Below are 20,047 nucleotides of genomic sequence, written 5' to 3' on the forward strand. Positions count from 1 at the left end.
CCATCTATACACACTCTCTGCCTCCTTTGGGCAAGCCAGTTTTGGATCCACAGGGCAGCAGCCCCTTGGATCCCATGCCCTCTCACTTTTTCTAGAAGAAAAAGTTCAGGTAATTGGGAAGACAAATGGAATGTTGGTCTTTATTTAAATGGGAATAGAATATGAAATAGGGAAATCTTGCTAAAACTATACAAGGCACTAGTTAGGTCACACCTGGCACACTGAACAGTTTTGGTTCCCTTATCTAAGGAAAGATATATTGGCATTGGAGGAAGTTCAGAAAAGGTTCAGCAGCATTAGGTTGATCCCAGGTATGGATGGATGTTTTATGTAGGTTGGCCCTGAACTCATTGGAGTTTAGAAGAATGAAATGCAATCTTATTGAGACATATAGGATTCTCAGGTGGTTTGACAGGGTAGATGCTGAGAGTTTGTTTCCCCTTGTGGTAGAGCCTAGGACCAGAGGGCATAATCTCAGAACGAGGGGTCACCCATTTAAGATAGAGATGAGGAGGATTTTTTTCTCTGAGGGTAGTGAATCTGTGGAATTCTTTACCGCAGAAGGTTGTAGAGGCTGAATCATTAAGTATATTCAAGGCTGAGATAAACAGATTTCTAATCAGTAAGGGAATCAAAGGTTACTGGGAGAAGGCGGGAAAGTGGAACTGAGGATTTTCACATCAAATCAGTCATGATCTCATTGAATGGCACAACAGACTCGATGGGCCAAATAGCCTACTGCTACTCCTATGTCTTACATTCTTATTTTCCTTTAGCCAAATTTCCTCAGCATCTAATCATAGGAAAGCCCCCTCATCCTAGGGAGCAATTTAGTAAACCTTCACTGTTCTGCCTCCAATTCACATATATCCTTGTTTTAGAATGCAGACCAAAACTGCACATAGTACTCTAGTGAGATTACATGGTAAATAATTTGAGAAAGAAAACTATGACAGCTGAAGACTTTTTAACCAGAGCGCAGCAGAGGAAAAATGATCAATTGCTTAGACTAAAAAGATCAGAGGATTTAGGTGGAGATTCAAGCTCCGAGAAAGAAGGGGTGCAACTCGGGGAGCTTGTTATTAGAACTTTAGAGAAATGAAGTGTGTGTGTTAAGAAAGCATGGACTGAACAGGTCCCTGAGGGTTTTTTTATGTTCAAGTTTTAAGCTGGTGACCAGGCAGATATGGGGTGAGCATTGGGGTTTAGGATCCAGAATCCCTGGTATGTACTAAAGAGGACCATTTCAGGGAGACCAGTGTATAGTTGAGATTTTGATTCATCTGTAACTAAGTCTAGAAAGTAGCTTTGTAGATGCTCCTGAGGTGAATACTGCACAACAGACCCAAGAGATGACATTTTCACAACAAATGACAGGTGATTAACAGTAAGAAGTCTCATAACACCAAGCTAAAGTCCAACAGGTTTATTTGGTAGCACGAGCATTTGGAGCGCTTTCGTAGCTTGTGCTATCAAATAAACCCGTTGGACTTTAACCTGGTGTTGTGAGACTTCTCACTGTGCTTACCCCAGTCCAACGCCGGCATCTCCACATCAGGTGATTAACAACTTGACACAGTTAACCACCAATCTGTTGGCAACAGGTTTGCTTTCGAAAGCAAATAAATTAGGTCTTTCCAAGTAACTGCGTGTCAATACAGATCAGAAGTTAAGAATTCTGCAGTGAGTAACCCACTACCTAACTCCCTAAAGCCTGTCCACTGTCTCCAAGGCAGCTCCAACAATACTCAAGTAGCTGGACACCAGGCAAAACAACCCACCTGATTGCTACCCCTTCCACAAACATTCACTCCCTTCACCACTGATGCATAGTGGCGGCAATGTGTACTATCTGCAAAATTCACTGCACAAACTCACCAAGGATCCTTAGACAATCGGCACAATCTTCCAGCTCTTCACATTGGCGGGATCTTCTGGATTTCCCAGTAACGTGGGGTGGAATCAATAAGAAATCCCATTGACAGCATTGGGAGCAGAAAATCCCACCATCGGCCTTTAGCAGGCCATCTCCTGCCACTGAGAAAAACATCACGGGGCGGCCAGCGAATCCCATTAAACATCTTCCAAATCCCCAACCTCTGCGCTCTGATTCTAGAAGGACAAGGTGGTCAAGAGGACGCATGGCATGGCCTTCATCGGTCAGAGCATTGAGTACAGGAATTGGAAAATCATTTTGCAACAGTATAAGACTTTGGTTGGGCCACATTTGTGTACAATTCTGCTCACCACACTACCATAAGGATGTTGATGCATTGGAAAGGGCGCAGAAGAGATTTACCAGGATGCTGCCTGGTTTGGAAGATATGGACTATGAAGAAAGGCTGAACAAACTTGGATTGTTTTCATTGGAGCGTCAGAGGATGAGGGGGGACTTGATAGAGGTTTACAAGATTATGACAGACTTGGATAGAGTGGATAGTCAGTCTTTTTCCCAGGTCGAAGGGTCAATTACTCAGGGGCATAGTTTGAAAGTGAGAGGGGAAAAATTTAAAAGAGATGTAAGGGGCAAGTTTTTCACAGTGTGGTGAATGCCTGGAACGTGCTGCTGGAGGAGGTGGTGGAAGCAGATTCTATAACAACATTCAAGAGGCATCTGGATAGATACATAAATAGGCAGGGAATAGAGGGATACGGACCATGGTAGAGGCAAGAAAATATTAGATTAGAGAGGCATCTGTTGGCACAGACTTGGTGGGCCGAAGGACCTGATCCTGTGCTGTACTGTTCTTTGTTATTTGTTCCTTGCTTGGTTCATTAGTCTCTGAAAAGTTGTTGGAATTTCTTTTGGCCCATATGGCATCACTTGGTATTAGAAAAGACAATCTGGTGTGATAAATTTTGATACTTCTCTAGCAGGGGGTGCTAATGGAACCTACCAATAGCCGTTTAACAAAACAATTTCGGTGAGAAACATAACACTGTCAACTCTGTCAACACTGTTCCAAGCGAGAAATTGGGTCAGAATCTGCTTGAGTGACTGCATTGACTTTTCTGTAGTCTATATGGGATGTGGTCAAATTACCTGGTTTATGCACTAACATGACTGGGGAACTCCAGCTGCTTTGGCTGGGTTCGATAAGATGATTTTGCAACATGTATTGGATCTTTGCTTTCACCTGAGCCCATTTATCTGGACCTAAGTAGGAAGGATGATGTTTTACATGAGAGGCCTCTACCACATCCACATTATGTGTGGGTGTGATTGAACAGCCTTCTCTGTGGCTACAGACTCCTTTAATGCTGTGAGGAATGTTATTAGGTTTTGTTGTGGTGCAACTAAATATGAAAGCATTGTGTCTAATCTCCCTAATAGTTCAGTGTTAGCTCACCAGATAGTAGGAGGTTCAATTTGATAACTGTCCAGTCTCCTACCTCATCCTCACTACCTCTTTCATTTTCCATTGTCCTTACTACCTGTACTTTCTTTTATCATCCTCCCATTACTTCAACATATTGATGTGATAGAGCTGATTTTTTTCCCCCCTGTGATCTGTGGTGTCAATCAAATAATTAACTAGCAATCCTTTTGTCTACCCCCTATGGTCCACTGAATCATGCTTTTAGGAGTTCATCCTGCAAAGGTGGCCATACTAACACCTCCTTCCCTGGTTGTAAGGCTCATATGTTGACATGCTTGCCTGCCCATTTCTTCATGGTTGTCTGTGTGGAGTTTGCACATTCTCCTCGTGTCTGCGTGGGTTTCCTCCGGGTGCTCCGGTTTCCTCCCACAGTCCAAAGATGTGCGGGTTAGGTTGATTGGCCAGGTTAAAAATTGCCCCTTAGAGTCCCGAGATGCGTAGGTTAGAGGGATTAGCGGGTAAATATGTGGGGGTAGGGCCTGGGTGGGATTGTGGTTGGTGCAGACTCGATGGGCCGAATGGCCTCCTTCTGCACTGTAGGGTTTCTATGATTTACAGTGTTCTTGAACCATCTTGCAGGTACTTGTGAGCTGCTACTCAACCCAGATACATAATATACCATGGAATGTTCGTCCCTCTGTTTTAAGTTTTTTCTTTTCAGTTTTGGAAGATCCATCACTTCATATCCATAAAGGGACTAAAACCGGTTGACTCATTAGGTGCATTAAAGCATTTATAACACCTTTCTTTAGTGGCCTTTTCTTGTTTCTAAAAGACTTGACTCTACAAACTACTGTTCTTTGCAACATTATAAGCCTGTTCTTCTTGGGGTGGCACAGTGGTTAGCACTGCTGCCTCACAGCGCCAAGGACCTGGATTCAATTCCCGGCTTGGGTCACTGTCTCTGTGGAGTTTGCATGTTCTCCCCATGTGTGCGTGGATTTCCTCCGGGTGCTCCGCTTCCCTCCACATTCTAAAGATGTGTGGGTTGGTGGATTGGCTGTGCTAAATTGCCACTTAGTGTCAGGGGACTAGCAAGGGTAAATGCATGGGGTTATGGGGATAGGGTCTGGGTGGGATTGTTGTCGGTGCAGACTCGATGGGCCAAATGGCCTCCTTCTGGACGGTAGGGAATCTATGATTTAATACCATCCCCAACTTTCTGAGGGAGTCACAGATGGGTCTTTCTTGCGGAGTTTTCGTTTTCCATTGGCATGTATTTTTGTTGAAAGTTTTCAATTGTTTATCTATTTGATTCTCACTGTTCATTTACCACCATACCTTTTAGTTTATTCACTAATCAACCCTAACATTCTCCCTCATACCTATGTAATTAGCTTTGTTTAAGTTTAAAATTTACATCCGTGACTGGAGTATGTCACTTCCAAACATAAAATGGAATTCAGAGGTATTATGATCACTATTTCCCGGTAGATCTTTTACTATAAGATTATGAATTAACAATTGCACTATACTAGATCTAATGAAACATGGGCTTGGATTTTATGTTCGGGGCATGCCAGAAGTCGGCCTGGTCAGAGGAGATGTGAAACCCACCTGAGATTGTGGTCAATGTTGAATCGCGCTCTAACACTGAGCACTGTCGGGGAAGGTGTGAGGATGCTAAGAAAAGGGAGCATGCAGGCTGGTGCTCCCAATGTGCTCCCTCAGGGGAACTGTCTCTGCAGAGCTGTCTCAGAGCTGCTGACCTGTGGAAAAATAAATATCAGTGGAAAGTGTCTAGGCGGCACAGTCACACACAGACCTCAATCCCAGACACATTTGTTAATTTTATTTGAGACCTGACTTTCGTCCCGCCCTGAGGTTGCAGCTTAAACGTAAAGACAGCATTGACAATTGGCCCGCCCACCAACCATTAAGGCAGACGGGCAATGTAAAAATCCCAGTCAGTTACTGTTTAATTAATTTAAATTGGTTCCTTAATTGATGGAGGTGTGCTTCTGACTTGAGCCTGCTAATGAAAATATTGCATGAGGGTGTGATGACATCCGGACATGTGCCTGACGTCGTCTTGCGCAAATTTACATGCTTCTGGGTTGTGTGAGCAAAATAAAATTCTGACCACCTCTTCCTAGTTGGTTCTAAAACGTATTGCTTCAGGAAATTGTCACAGAATCCTTCCATAAATGCACCTCCAAGACCACTCCTACCAGTACGAATGTCTCCATCTCTATGAAGGCCCACGATTATTACGTTGCCTTTGTTACCTCAAGTTTGTAAAATGTGTTCAGGAGAATTTTCTACATCAGTATATAGAGGTGCAACTAGAGAGGATGTGATATTGGATCTCCTATTGGGAAATGAGTTAGGGCAGGTGATGGATGTGAGTGTGAGGGAACACTTTGGATCCAGTGATCATAATGCCATTAGTTTCAACCTGATCACGGATAAGGATAGGTCTGGTCCTCGGGTTGAAGTTCTGAACTGGAAAAAGGCCAAATTTGATGAAATGAGAAGGGATCTGGGAAGTGTGGATTGGCACAGGCTGTTCTCTGGTAAGGATGTAAATAGAAAGTGGGAGGCCTTCAAAGGAGAAATTTTGAGAGTGCAGAGTTTGTATGTTCCTGTCAGGATTAAAGGCAAAGTAAATAGGAATAAGGAACCTTGGTTCTCAAGGGAGATTGTAACACTGATTAAGAGGAAGAGAGAGTTGTATGAAATGTACAGGCAGCAAGGAACCGATCAGATGCTCGAGGAGTATAAAAAGTGCAAGAAGCTACTTAAGAGGGAAATCAGGAGGGCTAAAAGAAGACATGAGGTTGCTTTGGCAGACAGAGTGAAGGAAAATCCAAAGAGCTTCTATAGGTATGTTAGGAGCAAAAGGATAGTGAGGGATAAAATTGGTCCTCTTGAAGACCAGAGTGATAGACTGTGTATGGAACCAAAAGAGATGGGGGAGATACTAAATGGTTTTTTTGCATCCGTATTTACTGAGGAAACGGGCATGGAGTCTACGGAAATAGGGCAAACAGGTAGGGAGGTCATGGAACCTTTACAGATTAAAGGGGAGGAGGTGCTCGCTATCTTGAGGCAAATCAGAGTGGATAAATCCCCAGGACCAGACAGGGTATTCCCACGGACCTTGAGGGAAGCTAGTGTTGAACTTGCAGGGACCCTGGCAGACATATTTAAAATGTCAGTATTCACGGGGGAGGTGCCGGATGATTGGAGGGTGGCTCATGTTGTTCCGTTGTTTAAAAAAGGTTCCAAAAGAAATCCGGGAAATTATAGGCCAGTAAGTTTGACATCGGTGGTGGGCAAGTTATTGGAAGGTGTGATAAGGGATAGGATCTACAAATATTTGGATAGACAGGGACTTATTAGGGAGAGTCAACATGGCTTTGTGCGTGGTAGGTCATGTTTGACCAATCTATTAGAGTTTTTCGAGGAGGTTACCAGGAAAGTGGATGAAGGGGAGGCGGTGGATGTTGTCTACCTGGATTTCAGCAAGGCCTTTGACAAGGTCCCTCATGGGAGGTTAGTTAGGAAGGTTCAGTCGCTAGGTATACATGGGGAGGTAGTAAATTGGATAAGACACTGACTCAATGGAAGAAGTCAGAGAGTGGTTGTGGAGGATTGCTTCTCTGAGTGGAGGCCTGTGACTAGTGGTGTGCCGCAGGGACCGGTGTTGGGTCCATTGTTGTTTGTCATCTATATCAAAGATCTGGATGATAATGTGGTAAATTGGATCAGCAAGTTTGCTGATGATACAAAGATTGGAGGTGTAGTGGACAGTGAGGAAGGTTTTCAAAGCTTGCAGAGGGATTTGGACCAACTGGAAAAATGGGCTGAAAAATGGCAAATGGAATTTAACGCAGACAAGTGTGAGATATTGCACTTTGGAAGGACAAACCAAAGTAGAACGTACAGGGTAAATGGTAGGACTCTGAAGAGTGCAGTTGAACAGAGGGATCTGGGAATACAGGTACAGAATTCCCTAAAAGTGACATCACAGGTGGATAGGGTCGTAAAGAGTGCCTTTGGTACATTGGCCTTTATAAATCGGAGTATTGAGTATAAAAGTTGGAGTGTTATGGTAAGGTTATATAAGGCATTGGTGAGGCCGAATTTGGAGTATTGTGTACAGTTTTGGTCACCTAGTTACAGGAAGGATGTAAATAAGGTTGAAAGAGGGCAGAGAAGGTTCACAAGGATGTTGCCGGGACTTGAGAAGCTGAGTTACAGAGAGAGATTGAATAGGTTGGGACTTTATTCCCTGGAGCGTAGAAGATTGAGGGGAGATTTGATAGAGATGTATAAGATTTTGATGGGTATAGATAGAGTGAATGCAAGCAGGCTTTTTCCGCTGAGGCTCGGGGAGAAAAAAACCAGAGGGCATGGGTTAAGGGTGAAAGGAGAAAAGTTTAAAGGGAATATTAGGGGGGGCTTCTTCACGCAGAGAGTGGTGGGAGTGTGGAATGAGCTGCCGGATAAAGTGGTAAATGCGGGGTCACTTTTAACATTTAAGAAAAACTTGGACGGGTTCATGGATGAGAGGGGTGTGGAGGGATATGGTCCAAGTGCAGGTCAGTGGGACTAGGCAAAAAATGGTTCGGCACAGACAAGAAGGGCCAAAAGGCCTGTTTCTGAGCTGTAATTTTCTATGGTTCTATGGGAGATGGTTACATGGGCAAAAACAGTTTGCGCCTCTCGCTGATTTTCTCAGCTGATAGATGCGACCCTGATCCTTCAGCCAGATTCCACCAACTGTGTGGCCTGCAATAGTTATTTCACGACCTTTAATCATCTTGCCACCAGTTCTCTGTACTTTTGATTAAATCTAAATCACTTCTAATTGTGCTAGTAGTTCACGTATTTTATTGCAGACACAAATACTTTGTGCATTCAGAAACAAAATCCTTAATTTCATGTCTTTTCTTCTGTTCCCTGCAATTACATTATTTTCCGATGCATGATTTGTTAAACTCCCTGCCCCACACTCTACCCACTTTGCTGCATGGTTCTGTTGCTTCTGCATTTCTCTTTGACTTGCTATACCTCCGTTCACATGGATCTTACCAGGACCTGGTCCCAGCCCAGTTTACGTGGAGCTCATCCCAAGAGAATATCTCCCTCTTCCTTCCGCACTGGCAAGTGCCCCATGAATCGCACCCCCTTTTCCCACACAACTCTTTTGAGACTCACAAATGTTTCTCTAATCTGCTAGATCCAATGCTAATTGGTGAATGGCTGAAGTAACAATCCAGAAATCATGACCTTTGATCTCATTGCTGCCATTTCCAGGTCAAAATGAAAATCTGCATTGTGTTTGGTCTTAATAGCACAAAGCAAGTTTGAGTGTCCTGGGTGCAAATTTAGTTCAAGGTTCAGTTCCTGAAGTCATTTATCACTTATAGAATGGAAATAATTCATACTTACCCATGGAGGTACCCTTCAAAGAAATTGCTAGTCTTCCATTTCCAAGTTTTGGGTGCACTGCCTGTAAACTTAAAGTTGCAATTGTTGTCCAGCATTTGCATTCACTTGTTTCTGTCAGAAGTGATGTACTGATTTGATCTGGGAAATTTGTGAATGGTTTTATGAAAAGGTCACCTGAACAACTAATAAATGATTAAAAACTGAAAATGTTGGAGATACACAGCGGGGGAGGCAACCTCTGTTGGGGGGTGGTGGGGTGCAGAGAAACAATATTTCACATTGATAATCTTTCACCAGAACTGAAACGTTGACCGGAATTTTACCATCCCGCCTGCCACGGGAATTGGAGCGGGCAATAGGCGGACCATGGAAAGGTCTGTTGACCTAAGGTGGGATTTTACAGTTTTGGGACAAGCGAGGCCGTAAAATTCTGCCCGTTAACTTTGTTTCTTTCTCCAATGACGCTGCCGGACCTGCTGAGTATTTCCATCGTTTTCTGTTGATATTTCTATGTCCACCGCCTGCAGTATTTTGTGTTTGAGCTTGTAACTGATTTTCCCACAGGTGTGATTGTATAAGATCACAATTGGGTTGTTTTATCACTTTCTTAAACTATTCTTTCTATTCACAGTAATCACTGAAGAACGATCTCCAGTTATGAAATTCTGTGACAAAGAATGGTTATTTATCAAAGTGCTAGTATTTTGTCTATTATTTTTTGCCATCTTCTACTTTTATGCTGACTGGTTCAATGATCAATCATCTAACTATGCCTCAGTCAAAGACTCTTCAAATCACTCCACCAGTTTGAAACAACCACACCCAGCCAAGCAGTCCGGAATTATGTTTGTACAGACCTCTGAGGAACTCAATCCTTCAGCATTGTCCATGTGCGCCGTTGAATCAGCTGCTAGAGCAAACCCCAGCAAGACTGTTTATTACTTCATGAAAGGATTCAATGGGAATATGTCAGCCTATCTAGAACCTCAGATAAAAGCCATGCTTTTGCTTTCTTCAATCAAGAATGTTTTTATTTTGCCCTTGAATCTTGTTGAATTGTTCAACAACACCCGCTTGGCTAATTGGTATAAAGAGGTAAGCAACTGGACAGAGTTTGCTGCTCGAGATTGCTATTGGTCATTAATATGAAAAATAAAAGAGCACACTGACAAGCTAGGTACCTGTTTCTATGTGTAAGATGATGTATAATTGCTGAATCCAAATTCCTTGCGTGTTATGAATTTAAGTTTAGTTTCTCTGAAGCAAAATTTCAGGTTGAGAGGAATCTATTACAGAATTGGAAAGATTGTCAGTGTCGTCATCTTTTTGAAAATGAGTCTTTATCTCAATTATTAAGATTGCACTTTGTTCATTGGTACTACAGGGACTATCTGTTCGGAAACAGCCAGTCTGGAGAGCGTTCATTCATAAAAACGTAGAAAATAGAGCAGGAGTCGGCCATTTGGCCTTTCAAACTGCTCCGCCATTCAATATGGTCATTGCTGATCCTGTATCTGAACGCTGTACTCCAGCACACTCTCCATACCCATGACACATTTAGAGTCTAGAAATCTATCTATTTGTTCTTAAATATATTCAAGGACTTGGCCTCCACAGCCTTTAATGGTAGATGATTTCACAGTTTCACCACCTTCTGAGTGAAGAAATGTCTCCTCATCTCAGTCCTAAATTGGCCTACACAGTACCTTGACACTGTGATCCCTTGTTCCAGACACCATCCCCTCTACTTCACCCCCCCCCCCCCCCCCCCACCAGAGGAAACAACATCCTTGCATCCAGTCTGTCCTGCCCTAACAGAATTTAATACATTACAATTAGATCTTCTCTCATTCTTCTAAAATTCCAGTGAATGCAGGCCCAGTTAATGCAATCTCTCCTCATGTGACAATTCTGCCATTCCAGGAATCAGTGTGGTGACCCTTCACTGCACTCCCTCCTTGACAAGTATATCCTTTCTTAGATAAAGAGACCAAAACTGCACACAATACTCCAGGTGTATTCTCACCAAGCTCCTATACAGCTGCAGTAAGACATCCTTCCTCCTTACTCAAGTCCTCTTGCACTGAAGGCCAACATACCATTTGCCTGCCTAACTGTTTGCTATACCTATATGTTTGCTTTCAGTGACAGGTATAGTAGGACACCCAGGTCCCTTTTGTACACCAATATTTCCCAATCTATCACCATTTAAATAATACTGTCTTGTTTCTCCATCCGAAATTCACACTTATCCACATTATACTGAATCTGCAATGCATTTGCCCACTCACTCAACTTGTCTAAATCACCTTGAACTCTCTCAACATCCTCCACATCACTCTCGTTCCCATCAAATTTTGTATTGTCGGCAAATTTGGAAATGTTACATTTGGTTCCTTGAGGTATATTATAAACAGCTGGAGCCAAGCACTGATCCCCGAGGGACTCCATTAGTCACTGCCTGCCACTTTAAAAAAGACCCATTCATCCCTATTCTGTTTCCTGTCTGCTAACCAATTCTCAATCCATGCCGATATATTACCCCTAATCCCATGTGCTTTAATTTTGCACATTATCTTTTATGTGGGACTTTACTAAAGGCTTTCTGAAAATCTGAATACACCACATCCACTGGTTCACCTGTATCTATTCTGCTCATTACATCCTCAAAGAACTCCAATAGGTTTGTCAAACATGATTTCTCTTTCATAAATCCATGTTGATTTTGTCTATTCTTATTAATATTTTCTAAGTGTCCTGTTATTGCATCCTTACAATAGACTCTCGCATTTTCCCTACTATTGATGTTAAGCTAAAGGCCTTTAATTCCCTATTTTCTTCCTCCCTCCTTTTTTAAATAGTGGAGTTACACTTGCCATTCTTCAATCTGCCGGCACTTGTCTAGAATCTACAGAATTTCACAAGATAACAACCAATGCATCCACTATTTCCATGGCCACCACCTTTAGTATGTTGGGATGTGAGTTATCAGGTTTTCAGTCCTATTAATTTCTCCAGTACTATTTTTTTGGTAATAGCAATTTCCTTCAATTCCTCCTTCTCACTAGCCTCTTGATTCCTTAGCATTTCTGAGAGACTATTTGTGTATTCCTCCATGAAGACAAAACCTAAAGTAGTTGTTTAATTTCTCTGTCATTTCGTTGTTCTTTATTATAAATTTTGCTGTTTCGGACTGCACGGGACCCATAATTGTCTTCACTAATCCTTTTTTTTTTGATACAGTGCCAGGGACCTGGGTTCGATTCCTGGCTTGGGTCATGGTCTGTGTGGAGTCCGCACGTTCTCTCCATGTCTGCGTGGATTTCCTCCGGGTGCTCCGGTTTCTTCCCACAGTCTGAAAGCTGTGCTGGTTAGGTGCATTGGCTGTGCAAAATTCTCCCTCAGTGTACCCGCGCAGGTGCCAGAGTGTGGTATTAAAAAATCTTTAAAAAACTTATAGAAGCTTTTACACTCCACATTTATGTTACTTGCAAGTTTACTCTCATACTCTATTTCCCCTCTTAATCAATATCTTGGTCCTCCTTTACTGAATACTGAATTCCTCCCAATTTTCTGGCTTGCTACCTTTTCGAGCAATTTTATATGGCTGCTCTTTTTTGCACCAGAAAGGAATGTATAACATTTATTTATTAGTGTCACAAGTAGGCTTACATTAATACTGCAATGAAGTTACTGTGAAAATCCTCTACTCGACAGCCTGTTCGAGTACACTGAGGGAGAATTTAGCACGGCCAATGCACCTAACCAGCACGTCTTTCGGACTGTGGGAGGAAACTGGAGCACCCAGAGGAAAAACACACAGACACGGGGAGAACGTGCAAAGAACGTGCAGACTCGGCACAGACTGTCACCCGAGGCTGGAATCGAACCCGGGTTCCTGGTGCTGCGAGGTAGCAATGCTAACCACTGTGCCACCATGCTGCCCGTAACTGTTGCAATGCATACATTCATTTGCTAAAGATTAGCTATTGTCTATCCACAGTCATGCCTTTTAATTATGTTCCACAATCTATTTTAGCCAAGTCACACCTCATACCTTCGTAGTTTCCTTTGTTTACATTTAGGACCCTAGTTTTCTGACTTCACTTTTCATCATAATTTAGAATTATATCATATTATGATCACTGTTGCTTAAACGACGCCACACAACAAGATTATTAATTAACCCCTTATCATTGAAAAATATCAAATCTAGGATTGTGTGTTCCCAAGTTGGTTCTTCAACATACTGATCCAAGAAGCCATCTCGTACCTGCTGCAGGAATCCCTCTGTCCAATCTATATGTAGATTAAAGTCACCCATGATTACTGTAGCACCTTTGTTAAATGCATCTCAAATTTCCTGTTTAGTGCCATTCCCTACCTTAAAGCTACTGTTTAGAGGCTTATCGACAATTCCTACTGATGTTTTTCATCCCTTGTTGCTTAGTTCCACCAAGACCAATTCTACATGTAAATTTCCTGTGTCAATATCCTCTCTCACTTTGGAATGATTTTATTCTTAGCTAACAATACCACATCACCTCCTTTTCCTTTTTGCCTGTCCTTCCTAAATATTGAATACACTTGGATATTTAGTCCCCAGCCTTGGTCACCCTGTAGCCATTGTCTCCATAATTGCCATCATATTGTATTGGCGTGTACCAGTTTCTGTTATTAATTTGTCCACCTTATTATGAATGCTCCCTGCATTCAGGTACAGCGCCTTTAGGTTTGTCTTTTTAACATTTTTACACTTGGTTTTTTGCACTCTGGCCCTATTTGCTGCTAGCCCTTGTTTCTTCTCTCTTCCATTTCTGCTTTCTACTTTTCTGTCATTCATTTTTATCCTTATTTGCCTCTCTTGTGTCTTCTCGCTCAAGTTCCCATCCCCCTGCCACTCTAGCTTAATCCTTTCCCAGCAAATTACACAAATCTTTTTGATTCCTCTTTCTTTTATCAAATTGAGACAACAAAAGCATAAGAAATAGCCAGAGTAGGCCATGTGGCCCCTCAAGCCTGCCCTGCTGTTGTGACCTAATTCCACTTGCCTTGCCTGTTGACTGCAACAAGATCTACCTTTGAAAAGGAATGATTTAACCCCTATAGTGCTGTGACCTGAAAGGTCATGAAAACAAACTTACTCATTGAAGTCGGAAATTATACCTCTATAGGCTGATATGAGTCAAAAATACAGTCAGGCTTTATTCTCACAAGCTTATGGGAGAACTTGACCCCTTGAAAGCGGAAGCCAAAGTTCTCACTGAACACAAGAAGCATGGATATTTATACATCAGGGTTCCCAATACAAGTCATGAAGCAAAGTCCAGTTAACAGTCCTTGATCGTAAATTATAGTTCCTTTAACAGCTTCTGATAGTCTTTGGATCATGGTTAGAGACCATCTGGTATCCTTGGGTCATAAAGCACAATTCTTCTGGTCGTTGCAGTCAAGGTGTCACCTCTGGTCCCCTGCTCTTCCCGCAGCGTTTCCTTTGAAGTGACTGAGTGACTGAGTGCAACTGTCCCAGTGGGAGTCCTCCTTCAAACGGCCATTCTCGCACTCTATCATTTGGTCGCTGCTTCCTCTGTTTAAATCATAGACAAGCCTACGGAAAGAAAGACTTACCACCTAACATCTATATTCAACTGTCTGTTTTATCAGAATGATATAAACAAGCGAGGGAACCATGAACAAATGGCTTATACTAAAGTAAAAGATGAAAGACCAGGAGCAATATAAAAAAGGGATGACTAGCCACAAGTAAACAATATGTTTATGATACATTCCAGATACAAAATTCAACCTTTTAGGCACAAAATACATTGAGTACAAAAAAAACATTAACCCTTTCCCTTCTGCACTCATGTTTAAATTAAAAAAGGACAAACATTCATTTCTCAAAATACCGAAAATGTATGCAACAACCACCTATTCCTCATTCTCAGAGATGTACACACACACACAAAAAGATGATTTCTAAAGATGTAACATGCACTGAGAGTCTTGATCATTCTAGACAACATCTTGAAGAAACAAAGTGTTGCAGGCCTGGAAAATTGCTTTCAGTTCACTGAAGAAGGAAAAATGGAGGTCAGAGGTTACTAGTAATGAACTCACAATATTGCTTCAAACAATAGCAAATTTTTCTGGCTTTTCAGTCTAGTTGTGGTCAAACTTCTGTAGTAAAGAAAGGTATTTTGCAAATAAAACAAATAATCCCCAATTCTCTAACTAAGATGACCTTTGAGACTAGGTGCTCTCTTGTGCCAGGCAATATGTGGCTTCCCTTTTGTCTTCATATTCCAGACTGACTTAATAGGTTGCCGTTGTGGATTAATAAAGTATTTATGGTCACAAGCCAGTTGCAGTCATGTGAAGACCATATCAATGTATTCCATTGCCCCAACTCGGTACCGGGCAGTTACACTGCATTACATTGACACACGATATCCTGTCAACATTTCAGCAACGATTATCCTGTTTGTCTTTTATTTGAAGTTCCATCTTCACGGGGCTGCTGGTTTAGCTGCCATTGTCATTTTAAATGTTTTTATTGAAATGGTAAGTACTGGGAAGACCATTTGCATTTTAGCTAATTTCTCAGAGATATATTCAGACATGACTGTCTCTGTACAAAAACCACAAAAGAAGTCACCTGACTCCCTGGAGCCCATTTTGTGAAAGTACGTTGTCCATAATGCATGTTGCTTTTAAAAAGTCAGTGTCCAGCTCCAAATAAGCTTTACGGGCAATGTGATGTGACTGTAACAAAATCAACAATCTACCCAACTGTTTCATGAATATATTTAATGACTCCACCTCCAACTCCTGCTGTGGAAAAGGTGTCCAAAGTCTAATGACCCTCAGAAAGAAAAAATTCCTCCTCATGTCCATCTTGAATGGTAGGTCTCTTTTATTTTGAAAGTGTATCCCCTAGTTCTATATACTGCCAAGAGTAACACATCAGGCCCTATTTTACCATTTTGATTCCAAGTGCTAGGCAGACTTGAAACTGGGAGTGTTTCAGATCCAACTTTTAGACCTGTTCTCAGGTGCTCCCATATGCAGTCTGCCTGAAAAAATATCAGCGATTCCGAATTGTGCTGCACAAGCCTGTGGGTGGGACTTAACATGCCTGAAACCTTGCAGCTCCGATCGTGCCTCCAACTGCGCATGTGCAACAACAAAAAAAAGATAGAATACGGCTCCCCTGCCATATCGCTCCCGGGCTGGATAATCCCCCTGGCCCCCACAGACAATGCCCCACCCCCACAACATTACTGACTCCCTTATCCTCCTGCCACCCTGACCAATCGCGCCCCCCCCCCCCCCCACTGATCTCAGGCAGAGTGGCAGTGGACCCCCCTTCTCTGCCCACAATTACCTCGCGTACTTCTAAACTCCAAGGAATGATGGCCAATGACAGGTCCACAGCAGATGCCATCTCCCTGGCCCTGCACTCAACCCTGGAACACCTAGGTAACAAAAATACCAATGTTAGACTCCTATTTATCAACTACAGCTCAGCCTTCAACACTGACATCCATCATTATGAAATGCTTTGAAAGGTTAGTCATGGCACACATCAACTCCAGTCTCCCAGATTGCCTGGATCCACTACAGTTCACCTATCGCTGCAACAGCAGGTCCAGAAGCAGACACCATCTCCCTGGAAACCTGGATTACAAGGACACTTATGTCCTATTTCTTGACTACAGCTCAGCCTTCATCACCATTATTCCGACAAAACTCATCTCCAAACTCCGTGGCCTTGGGCGTGGCTCCTCCCTCTGTGACTGGACCTGAGACTTGCTAGTCCACAGACTGCAATCAGTAAGGATAGGCAATGATACCTCCACGATTATCCTCAACTTTGGTGCCCCACAAGGCTGTGTCTTCAGCCCCTTACTATACTCCTTATACACCTATGACTGTGGCCAAATTCCCCTCCAACTTGATTTTCAGGTTTGCTGATGACACCACCGTAGTGGGTCGGATCTCAAACAATGATGAGACAGAGTACAGGAAAGAGATAGAGAATCTGGTGAACTGGTGCGATGACAATAATCTCCCCCTCAATGTCAACAAAACAAAGAGGAGATAGTCATTGACTTCAGGAAGCGTAGTGGAGGACATACTCCTGTCTACATCAATGGGGGCAAAGTAGAAATGGCTGAGAGCTTCAAGTTTTTAGGTGTAAAGATCACCAACAACCTGTCGGTCCCTCCATGCCAACACCTTAGTTAAGAAAGCCCACCAACGCCCCTACTTAGAGGACTGAAGAAATTTGGCATATCAGCTACGACTCTTACAGATGCATCATAGAAAGCATTCTTTCTGGTTGTATCACAGTTTGGTATGACTCCTGCTCTGTCCAAGACTGCAAGAAATTACAAAAGCTGGTGAATGAAGTCCAGTCCATTACTCAAATCAGCCTCCTACCCATTGACATTGTCTACACTTCCGCTGCTTCAGAAAAGCGGCCAGTATAATTAAGGACCCCACGCATTCCGGACATACTCACTTCCACCTTCTTCCGTCGGAAAAAAGATACAAAAGTCTGAGGACATGTACCAACCGACTCAAGAACAGCTTCTCCCCTGCTGCCATCAGACTATTGAATGGACCTACCTCGTATTAAGTTGACTTTCCCTACACCTTAGCTATGACTGTAACACAACATTCTGCACTCTTGCTTTTCCTACTCTATGTACGGTATGCTTTGTATAGTGTGCAAGAAACAATACTTTTCACTGTATACTAATACATGTGATGATAAAACAAATCAAGACAAACCTGTTCAACCTTTCCTTAAAATAGCAACCCCTTCATCCCAGGATTCATCCTGCGGAACCATCTCTGAACTGCCTTAGAAATAAGGAAACCAAAACTGTACAAAGTGTATCATGGAGATTGTCTCAATATTCTAGTTAATTCCACACGTATACAATGCTGAAATTACTTAACTCATTTCAGCACAGAGGGTGTGGCTTAGATGAGCAGACTGTGTCTGTCAGAGGAACGATTCCCAGGAGGGTGGTAGTTGTTTTGATTGGCAACTCAACTAGTTAATCCCTGACGCAGCTGGAGGAGGGGCAGGTTCAAGTGTTTCTGTTTCTCAGTTAAACGAGTCAGAATCCAAAGGGGTTCAGAATTAAAGTTGGTGAATGAGTTAGAAAAGGCTCAGAAAAGAAATAGCATTAGTCAGTTCAGTGAGTACAGATCAGGAAGAAGTAGACCATGAAGAAAACTCCTTTTAACCCTATCTCTGCACATGAGCAGCCATGTGTACCATCTACAAGATGCACTGCAGGAATTCATCAAGGTTCCCCAGACAGCACCTTCCAAAGCCACAACCACTGCTATATAGAAGGACAAAGGCAGCAGGTACATTGAAACACCAGCACCTTGAAGTTCCCATCCAAGCCACTCACCATCCTGACTTGGAAATATATCAGCTGTTTCTTCGCTGTCGCTGGGTCAAAATTCTGGAATTCCTTTCCTAATAACACTGTGTGGTGCATCTACACCACATGGATTGCAACAGTTCAAGAAGGCACATCACCACTTTCCCAGGGCAATTAGGGATGGGAGATAAATGTTGGCCTAGCCAGGAAAGCCCACATCCTTGAAATGAATTTTAATACTGTTTTCCATCTAGGTATGTCACAATGTTGTGACATCGCCAGTGATATTCCTTGCCAGAGTTGTCTTTGCAATCTGCGTCATTGATATCTGTTAAGTCTTCGAGTATCCAAAGGTTTGAAATATTCATACTTTTAGACTCAAAATGTTGGAGTCCCCATCAGTGTATTTCTGAGAGCTCTCCGTGTGGCAAGTGGACTGATATACATTGTTGCTTAGCAGCTGACTGCAGTGCAATGCCAAATGTGACATCCTGGATGTATATCCACATAACTTCTAAATGATATACATAATAATACAACAACCCTCTTTCTTTAAAAAGGTACAATGCCTCTAAATCAATAAAACTGTAGCAATCGTTAACTGAAATGAAGATGATTAACAATTGCTTTTCATAATTAAATGACACAGTCTGTTATGGCTTGTTTTCTTTTCTCAAAACATTATTGCCTGTGTCACAGGTATAGATAGCATGTTGTGCCTCCATCTTGTAGATTTAGAATTCCTCACTCTCCGTGATGAGGTGGCATGCTGCACAGGCAGTGCTGTGTCCACATGGCTTCTGGCGTGGTGTTGATTGATGTCGCTGTTGCTGGTAATGTGATGTTGCACCAATTGTTGGTGATGTTGCTGAAGACTTTCTTTGCTTTTTCAGTTTGGATTATGGACTTTGTGCCTTCTCACTTGCTTTACTGGCTTTGGTCTTAATGATGTGTGGCTTTGGAGCTTCACCAACAACTTTTGCCAGTCCCATGTTTTCCTGCTTGGATATTATACATGCACAGTTTGACCTGTCAACAACTCAGACAGGAATTTACCATGCTTATTGAAGCGTTGACCTCCTTCTACCTGTGTATCAGTGAGTTGTTGTCTTGATTGCTCCTGGTCACTTGGAGGGAGTAACTTGCTTGGCAGAATTGCCTCATTTTTTTCAACTCAGTAGTTCTGCTGCCTCAATGCCAGGGACCCGGGTTCAATTCTGGCCTTGTGTCTGCGTGGGTTTTCTCCAGGTGCTCCGGTTTCCTCCCACAGTCTAAAGATGTGCAGGTTAGATGGTGTGGCCATGCTAAATTGCCCCTTAGCCTTCAAAGAAGTGTAAATTAATGTGGGATTATGCGGATGGGATTTGGGATGGAAGAGTCAGTGCAGACTCAATGGGCCAAATGGCCTCCTTTTGCACTGCAGAAATTCTAAGATTCTAATATGGTTCACTCTTAAATGCTCTCAGGGATGGGCAATAAATGCTGGCCCAGCCAACAATGCCCATATCCCATGTGTAAATTAAAAAAAGAGTGGCTGGAATTTTACCACCCTGCCCACTACGGGAATCGGAGCAGACAAGGGACGGGCTATGGAAAGGTCTGTTGACCTTGGGCGAGAGTTTACAGTTTTGGGACCAGTGAGTCCGTAAAATCCTGCCTAGTGTTTCAATGTTGAGTTCATTCAGGCTAAAACACATCCTCTTAGAACTCAACAGTGTATAAACTCAAATTTAATAACTTGGTTACATCTGCGTGAGTCTACTGTAAGCTGCATCTTTACCTACCTTGGTGAAGGATCCAATATGTGAGAGTAAGATCAGCTATTGAGTATGTTCTTAATGATCATTCAGTGATATT

General features: G+C 42.6%; 1 protein-coding gene across 1 annotated transcript in view; it reads left to right on the top strand.

Moving 5' to 3' along the window:
- The window catches only part of LOC144491441 (lactosylceramide 4-alpha-galactosyltransferase-like), a 72,730-nt gene that overhangs the window by 46,734 nt on the left and 5,949 nt on the right, over positions 1–20,047 (top strand). Inside the window, exon 2 of the mRNA XM_078209263.1 lies at positions 9,412–9,875. Coding sequence (XP_078065389.1) covers positions 9,412–9,875 — 464 coding nt within the window. The remainder of the gene's footprint in view (positions 1–9,411; positions 9,876–20,047) is intronic.

The sequence above is a fragment of the Mustelus asterias genome, chromosome 3, assembly GCF_964213995.1.
Source record: "Mustelus asterias chromosome 3, sMusAst1.hap1.1, whole genome shotgun sequence".
NCBI classification, from domain to species: domain Eukaryota; kingdom Metazoa; phylum Chordata; class Chondrichthyes; order Carcharhiniformes; family Triakidae; genus Mustelus; species Mustelus asterias.